The 9,669-nt window shown below is 33.4% G+C and overlaps 1 protein-coding gene across 1 annotated transcript in view; it reads left to right on the top strand.

Annotated features, from left to right (window-relative positions):
- The window catches only part of LOC108766487 (uncharacterized), a 132,800-nt gene that overhangs the window by 8,310 nt on the left and 114,821 nt on the right, over window positions 1–9,669 (top strand). The window contains exon 5 of the mRNA XM_018515818.1: window positions 1,376–1,644. Within this exon, the coding sequence (XP_018371320.1) occupies window positions 1,376–1,644 (269 nt within the window). The remainder of the gene's footprint in view (window positions 1–1,375; window positions 1,645–9,669) is intronic.

The raw sequence follows: 9,669 nt of genomic DNA, 5'->3' as shown, positions 1-9,669 counted from the left end.
AGACTCGAATTTTTTTTCAAATTGTTTGTTGAAAAGTGCACTTTACAATGGTCTATGTGGTATTTTCGAAAAAAAATCGGGGCGATCCAGGTAGTGCGTCAAACAATCAAATTTTTTAATAAAAAAAATGTTTGTGCTTTATCAAAACATGGAGATGCGGCATCGACTTGCACCTAATTTCGCATCCAGTTTTTCTTAAGGTACAGATAATTATCTACAAAATGAAAAAAGAATCGTCTTGATACGATGAAAATTGACCGAGTTATGCGTATTTGAAAAATAGAAAAATTTCGATGAAAAATTTTGTTGCGATAATTTTGTTGCGTAGTGTATATATAATATTATACAGGGGGGTGTGTGTGTGCGTGCGCGCGCGCGCGCGCGCGCGTGTGTGTGGGGTCTGTGGTGTGTGTGTGTGTGTGTGTGTGTGTGTGTGTGTGTGTGTGCTATAAAGTCCCACCCAGATCATATATCTTGAAAACGGCTTTAGATATGGAAAAATGTCTCAGACAAAAGTTGCAGGACATTAAGGGGGACATATGATAAAAATATTGGTTTGACTTTAAATGACCTTTTGATGATTAGGTCAATGTGACTGTCGTTGTTTTCTTAAATGAAACCTCTCATTTTTTTATTGCATATTCTTGTAGCTTATCTCGAGGACTTTTCAAAACACTATAATAAAATATCTTTTCGTTAAGTATTTTTCGAGTTATGAGACTTGAAAGTTACAGTACAGCCGGCATTAGCATTACCCAAGGTGACCAACCGGCTGCTCTTGAGTGTTATTCAGGATTATGTCTCGGATATCATTTAAGATCAAAGCCATTAGAGGTTGTTTTCCATTACCTCTTATTTTCATTTTTACGTAAATTTACGAATTTTCAGTGCATAAATGAAAATAAGAAGAATAATCTCCAATGGCCTCGACCTTGACAAATATTATCTAGGACATGATCTTGAACAACATTCAAAAGATTTTAGCCGTTGAACCCCTTGCGTAATGCTAATGCCGAATATGTTATCTTCGACTGTAAACTTCGAGCCTTATAACTCGAAAAGTACTCAATAAAAAATAACTTTGTTTAGTGTTTTGGAAAGCTCTAGACATTAGCTATTAGATTCCAGAATCAAGAATAGGATGTTCTATTAAAAAAAATCGGTGTGACTTTGACCTGACCTTGGCAACGCCCAAGGTCAAATTGATAAGATTAGTAAACAGATCTCTTTGAAGCTTACAATTTTTGTCTAAATTATTTTTCTGTCAAAATTATATTTTTCGAAATATTCGGGTGTCCCGTCCTTGTATAATATAAATGTATAATCATATGCATATGTACAGATTATATGTTAAATCACTATGCATAATTTGCAGGCGTCTGTAGAATACGGTTTAGAATTTCCATGCGAAAAGACCTCACTCTACGAACCCTGGAATCCATTAGATGTCAATAGCGATATTCCAGCTGCAGAAGAAGGTACACTGGATCAATATAAGATGGGTGATTTAAGTGGAAAATTTGGCACATTAAATAATAAAAAGCGCTATACAGTAACGTACAACGACACAATGTTACCTTTGTTTGGCCCAAGGAGTATACTAGGACGTAGTATAGTTATTCATAAAAAGGAAAAAAATTTAAGGTAATTGATTTAATAGTAAAATATACTCTCTAAAACTTTCAAAGTGTCAGTTAACTCTGAAGAGTAAAGTCTCATTGTTAGAAATCGAAACTTGAGCTATTTCTTTCTAAGACTAGCTCAATTTTCACTTCAAAGAATGAAATATCTTTCCAAAGTATTTAGGGAGTATAGAGTACGGACGAATTATTGAAATTTCCAAATACGTTAAACATGAGAAATTTTTGAACAAAATAATTCAATTAAAATAAACACAGGAATCAATAAGGTTAATGAGAATACGCGGTTAACTGTGCGCGGTTAACGGTGCGCAACGCAGTAATATACAAACTTATATTATAATTTTATTTATGCCTCGGTAGTCTAATGGCTCAGGACGCTCGTACGGTTTACAAGAGATCCGGGTTCAAGTCCCGGCCGAGGTAATATTTTTCGCAATAAATTTATTAATAGTTTTTATAGATTAACATCTTTATAATATATGATGCTTGATGGTAGCATCAAATTATTAAATTGTTTGTCAATTTAATTCGCGATTACTAGAGTAGTTTTAATTGCGTTTATTTAGTGCGGAAAAAATTCGGCGCGCAGTTTGAAAAAGACTACAATATGGTATATATGCAAGTACATATATAGTATATATTAGTAATTCAAGATTAAATTATTTAAAGCAACGAAAATCCAGCTCCAACCGTAATAGGCCGTTACACCCTAGTATTAATTGAGTTTCTCAAATATACGGTCATAAATATATTGTTTATAATTTTATTGTATTATCTTGATGTCATCCATAATTAATTGAATGTTTCGACTCTATTTTGAGTCATTTTCAGCAATCATATACAATTATTGATATTAAATACGTTCATCCTCGGTGTGTCAGGATTGAGTCACAATACAAATTGCTAAATTTGAACGTGGCGTAGATTCGTAACGAAACCAAAGATTTGTCTTGAAACATTGGATAATCTTTAATGAGCACCAAATTAAATTAACAAGAATGGTAACATATCTGATATATGTAAGCTGTTAAACTGAAAGCATGTCTCTTAAGAATATATTGCATAAAAATATATTTCATTAATTACATAAGTTAATTTAATTTGGTGCTCATTAAAGGTTATCTAATGTTTTTAGACAGATCTTTCGTTACAGATCTACGTCAAACAAATAAATTCACATATATTAAAAATATGAGAATTTTCATTTAATAATAAAATATTAGCTGAAGAATAAGAGAAAAGTGTAAAATCATTTTTGAAACATTTTTTTTATATTATTATACAATATTTTATTTGGCAGAATTTCGTACCAACATTTGTTACAAGGGTAAGAAAAATTGTCAAAAATCTTACAAATTCATAAAATAAATATATAAACAAAAGAAAGCTAAAAAAGAAAAAAGAAACATCTATAAAAAAAAAGAAACATCTATTTATTTTACGAATACTTGTAAGATTGTTGGCAGTTTCTCTTACCCTTGTAACAAATGTTGATACGAGATTCTACCAAATAAAATATTTTAATGTAAAAAAACTGTTTCATAAATTATTTTACACTTTTCTCTTATTCTTCAGCTAATATTTTATTATTAAATGCAAATTGTCATATTTTTAATATATTTGAATTTGTTGGTGAGTAATATATGTAAAATATATAAAATATACACTATAATTTTTAAGAATTTTTAACAAATTTTATGTAGGCGACTAATGAACTCCCGTTTACTGGTAACGGGTACGATACTGACGCTGCGTTCGACGCGCATGCGCCAGAAACGCGGCCCGACCTGCAGCACTGGATCCAAATGGTTTGTGTAAGTTGTTAATAGAAGGTGATACTTTTGTCCTTGATCGCGGTTTTCGAGATATAGCAGATGATTTAGAGAAAAACATTTACAGTTTTAATGCCAGCATTGAAAGGAGAAAGAAAGCAATTATCAACAAAAGAATCCAATCTGTCTCGATTTATTATTAAAATTCGTTGGGTAGTTGAATCTGTTCATGCAGCGCTAAAACAAAAGTATCGTCTTCTGGACGACAAAATTAACAATAAATTAATAACAAAAATTGGGGTTTATTTTAGAATTGCATCATTTCTGAACAATACTTTTGGAAAAAGGTTTCAATCTGATATAGAAACTATGAAATTGTATAGAATATGCATGATCAAAAAGATAATATGGAAAATACGTTGGCTATTGATGTAAAAGAAAAAGGATTTTGCCGTAAACTTCTTTTTAAAAATATTACATCTGACAATCTTTTGGATTTTCCTGAAATGACCGAAAAAGACATGAAAATTTTATTTACCGATTCAACTTTTACAAGCCGTGTCATATTTGGCAGAAATGGTAGATAAAAATGGTACATAGAATATGTTAAGGACGAGAAAAATGCCCTTAAACTAAAAGTTCCATCCCGACATATTTCTCGTAAAACACACGGATGTTTTTTGAGGTATAAACAAAACAGTATTGATATTTCCGGTGTGACTCATTACACATGTGAATGTGCTAATGGCAGACGAACTGTTGGTTGCTGTTCATATATTGCTGTAATAATATGTTACGCCCATGCCGTGCCGACACCATAGATGGCCACTCGTAAAGTACTGAAGGTCGCGTTACCCCGCGACACGTGCCTCTGTTGTTAAACAAGATCGGCAGATTTGGACGTGAGTCGTCGTTGCGCTCGGACGTGTCTCTCCGCTAACCCTCTTCTCAATCGTGTGCTCTGAGCTGGACGTGTGTGCTTCTTCTGCGTTCATTGTATAATAAACTCTTCTCGTTCTTTTCTACATACTCGTGTTGTTCATTTCTGCTAGCTGGGAGTGCGTGAACGCGTTCGCGAGGGCGTCTCCGCGGCTCGGAAGCCCGGACGTAACAATATATTAGGTGTACAATTTTGCTTCCGCCGTTTTTTTTCCGAAATTCGAGGCTTTATTGTAAAAAACTGGTTATACATTTATGATTCAAAATACTGTCCATCGCTGGCCACTACTTTCTCCCATCTTTCGGGCAGCGTGCGAATCCCGCGTCGAAAAAACTGGTCATCTTTTGAGGTGATCCACGAATCGATCCAATTTTTTACTTCTTCATAAGACCGAAAGTGCTGGTCAGCCAGGTCGTGTGCCATTGATCGAAATAAGTGATAGTCAGAGGGAGCAACGTCTGGAGAATACGGCGGGTGGGGTAGGACTTCCCATTTCAAAGTTTCCAAGTATGTCTTCACCACTTTCGCAACATGGGGTCGAGCATTGTCATGCTGCAAAATCACTTTATCGTGTCTCTCGTTGTATTGCGGCCGTTTATCTTTCAATGCTCGGCTCAAACGCATCAATTGCGTTCGATATCGATCGCCTGTGATTGTTTCAGTCGGTTCTAACAGCTCATAATACACTACGCCGAGCTGGTCTCACCAAATACAGAGCATAACCTTGGATCAATATTCGGTTTGGCTATCGACGTGGAAGCATGGCCGGGAACTCCCCATGATTTTCTACGCTTGGGATTATCGTAATGATTTTTCATCCCCAGTCACAATGCAATGCAGAAATCCCTTCCGTCTTTGCCTTTCAAGCAGCTGTTCACAAGCAAACAAACGCCGTTCAACATCTCTCGACTTCAACTCGTACGGCACCCAATTTCCTTGCTTCTGAATCATTCCCATGGCTTTGAGGCGTTTTGAAATGGCTTGTTGAGTCAGTCCCAATGATCGAAATTCTTCTTGATTTTGACACGAGTCTTGATCAAGTAATGCCTCCAATTCTGCATCTTCGAAAACCTTCTTTATTCCACCACTATGCTATGGAAATTGGGTGCCGGCCATGCTTCCACGTCGACGGCCAAACCGAAGGTCTTCGACGTCAAAATCACCGTTCTTGAAGCGTTGAAACCACTCACGACACGTTCTTTCACTAATAGCGGCTTCACCATAAATATCTGAGAGCATTCGATGAGGCTCAGCCGCAGATTTCTTCATATTGAAACAGAAAATTAAAACCTCCCGCAAATGACGAAAATTTGGCTCGTAAACTGACATTTTCAATCGAGAATAACTTTATGATGCAGACACAAATCGACTAATGTTTCTATGGGGTTGACAGATGCCCAAGTTTATTATATGACGTCTATGATCTATTTATTTCGACCACCACTTACCGCTAAAGTCATTTACAGGAAAACGGCGGAAGCAAAGTTGTACACCTAATAGCTTTAAAGAAAATCATTAAAATAATTATTAGATCCATTAAATTTTTATTTATCAGTGTGAAAATATATAGTATTTTTGATCGGTATGGTCCATCTGTGAGGGGTCAAAGCGATCAGGGTGCAGGTCATGGTAATCAGGATTAAATCATGACGTCTATTTTGATTAGGCATTTCAGTTGCAGATCATGAAAATCATTTTTTATAAATCAATTATGTGAAAAAATTCGTATATTAAACTATTTTTTAATTATAATAACATTTTCAACATTTATTATTCGAACAATAAAAAACGACTAATTAAGTAATTTTTTCTTTACACTCTATTTTGTAAAAACATAAATTGTAGGCTCATTACACTTTCAAATTATTACTGTTTCACAATTTTCATTAATTAAATAAAATAAACTTCTTTCTTACTAACAATAAGTAATTGATAATTAATACACATGGTGTAATACATGTATATATACACACATGTACATACATGTGTATATACATACATACATACATACATACATACGTGCATACATACATACGTGCATACATGCATACATAATACATGTGTATATACACATGGTAATTAATATACATATGGGTTACCTAACCTTTTTTGCGGCACATGTTTCCGCACGCCTGCAGAGCGCCGCGCCCCGTGTTCCATGATCTTCATGACCCCGATAATTCCCACAGCAAAAAAAATTGCAGAAATTAAAAATGTAGATAATTATATTCCATTTTTTTTATATGAAAGATTTAAAGAATCAGATTACATTTAGTAATCATAAAATACAGTGTACATGCATTTAAGTATACGAGAAACGTTATTATAATGTCATTACTTCTTATATGAATTGTTACTGAAAATTTTCATTGAATGTATCTTTTTTGTAGTTATTCATATATGTGTAATAATATATTATTTTAGATAAACTTTATATTAAGTAAAACATTAGATAAAAAAAATGTGTATTATTCTTTAGAATCCTCGTAATTACGGTGATTGATCCGATCTGCTGAGCGTTGTGACCCCGTTCTCCCCTACAGATTATTTGGAGACTGATTTCTTTGATTATTTAGAAGACATCCACCTGCAGGAACGGATTGAAATGTGGTTTCAACTCGATAGGTGTCCAGCTCATTATGGCAGCCATCTATAGGAAAACGGCAGAAGCAAAGTTGTACACCTAATATTACTTATCTTATGGAAGGTATCTATCGAAAATTTTTAAACAGAAATATTCAGCAATATATTCCAAAAAGCTAATTATGTCCTAGTCATTGAAAGTGATAGTGAAGATGATTGAAAAGATCCTCTTCAGTTAATATGAGAAGGGAAGGAACTCACGTTAAAAAAGCACCCCGATGTAAACTGTTAATGTGAGAGGCGAGGGGATTCACGTTAAAAAAGTACCCCGATGTAAACAGTTAATGTGAGAGGCGAGAGGACTTACGTTAAAAAAGTACCATGTAAACAGATAATCGTTCGCGCTGTGTGTCGTGGTCACCCAGCTGACGCGGCATTGCGTGAAAGATTGTTTTTAACCATGTTCCACGCCTTCGATCAATTTGGAAAAAATATATATTAAAGTAGACAATCTAGAGATGTTTTCGTAAAAGTAAAAGTGATGCCTTAAAAGAATAACCAAAAAAAGAAATTTATCAAAGTTCGAAAATTTGTTAACACTTTTTTCTAGTCAAAGAAATTTGAAAACAATTTTTTAGGCTTACCTAAACAATATCTAAACCATATATTTTTTTTCATTAAATTCAATCCAGTCGTTTACGAGAAAAAAATCGCTTATTTTATTTCGCCTTCCCCCTGCATAACTCCCGCAAAAATGCAAATTCAAAGCTAATTTTTGGGGAAGTACAATATCTCAAGAATGGCAACTAATGACATTAAAATATAATAGTAAGTAAAATACAATAGTAAGGCTCAATAAATTTAAAAAATGAAAGAAAAAGGGCTATGAGTTAGTCGTTAGAAATAGAAATTTTTGAAAAATCACAGGATAAATATGTCATTTAGTCAGAATATGAAACTTTAATTTGCCGGCAATAAACAATAGAACACAAGCAAACGTTTCGATCCCTGTTGGATCATTATCAATGTTAATACACAAAAATAGAACGGTAAAAATATTACAAAGTTAAAATATATAAAAATTACAATTTGCTCTCAGTCGCAAGCAATAATATAATTAAACTCACAGTTGTTTAATATAATAAAATTCGCTCAGTATGAGTTGAAAGTTATACGAACGTAGTAATTGGTAACAATGTGTGCTTCCGCTTATTAGTTGTAAATTAAAATAATTCGTATCTGTTAAAAAGTACATAAATATTTTAAACATATAATATTGAGTGTATAAAATAAAACGCGAAGTATAAAAAAATAATATGTGAGGCAAAGAATAAAATTAAAAATTAAAAATTAACAATAAAAAAGTATTCTAAGATTTTAATAGCAGCAAACAAATTAGTTAGTAGTAATAATAAAAATTATGTGATATATAATTACTAAGTAAAATATATATAATTAAATTTAGTAACAATTAAAATAACGGATAATAAATACCTTGTAAATCGTGTGTCAGTATAATATAAAATTCTCTATTTTCAGACAATGCGATGAGAGTGGAATAGTCATATCTCTAATATGTTCAGAGACAATGTGAAAACGACAAACTATTGTAAGAAGGTTCAGATGATAAAACAGAAGGAAGGGGTAAATGAGAGTGGGAAAAATAAAGTAGAGGGAAAAATGAAAGAGGAAAGAAAGGAAGTAAGAAAGGAAGGAAAACAATTAAGAAGGAGAAAGAGGTTGAATAATTTGAGAGTAAAAATCAGGTAAGGATTCAGTATCGTTCATTTTATTTAGACCTTGTTTCTGTCTTTTAATGTGAATCATTTCAAATACTAATCTCTTATTATAAGAAGACTCGCAATCTAAAATTTTCACATCATTCCATCTAAAATTGTGGTCTAAATTGACACGATGATCGGTTATGACAGTGGGAGAACCAGTATTCCTTCTAATATCAGATTTATGTTCATGTAATCTCGTACTCAATTTTCTTTTGGTCTGACCAACATAGCTCGCCTCACAATCATCGCAGGAAATTTTATATACAACGTTCTGGTTGGACAAAAATTCCAACTTATCTTTTCCTCTCTTAATAAGACTTTTTAATGTGTTAGGAATGGTAAAAGCTAATTTACAATGAACCATACTCGAAATCAGAAGAAAACTTTCTGAGATAGATTCGACATAAGGAATAGTAAAATACTCATCTTTCACTTATAAGTTATGTGTAGTATGTTTATTATGCATATGAAAATATAATCTGTTAAGTATCATATTATTGGGTATGGGAATAAGTTTCCACCCTTTTTGAAAAGAAAAAGATGTGTTTATTTAAACAAATCTATATAAGTGAGTTTATTCAAAATATGTTCCTTCGGAAGCGACAACTTTCTCCCACTTTTCTGGTAATAAACGGATTCCTGGAATGAAAAAATCTGGTTCTTTTGAAGCGATCCATTCATCAAGCCATTTTTTGATATCTTCATAAGAATTGAATCGTTCTCCATAAAGGGCCGACTGCATGGATCGGAACAAATGGAAATCTGAAGGAGCAATGTCCGGTGAATACGGCGGGTGGGGCAGAATTTCCCACTTTACTCCTTCCAAATATTTCTTGACCGGTTTTGCAACGTGTGGCTTAGCGTTGTTATGTAACAGAATCAGCTTGTTGTGCCTATTGTCCCATTCCAGTGGTTTTTCTTTCAAAACTTGGTTTAAACGTATCAGT

Source organism: Trachymyrmex cornetzi, unplaced genomic scaffold, assembly GCF_001594075.2.
Source record: "Trachymyrmex cornetzi isolate Tcor2-1 unplaced genomic scaffold, Tcor1.1 scaffold592, whole genome shotgun sequence".
In the NCBI taxonomy this organism is placed as follows: domain Eukaryota; kingdom Metazoa; phylum Arthropoda; class Insecta; order Hymenoptera; family Formicidae; genus Trachymyrmex; species Trachymyrmex cornetzi.
This window is presented reverse-complemented; position numbering and strand designations above follow the sequence as displayed.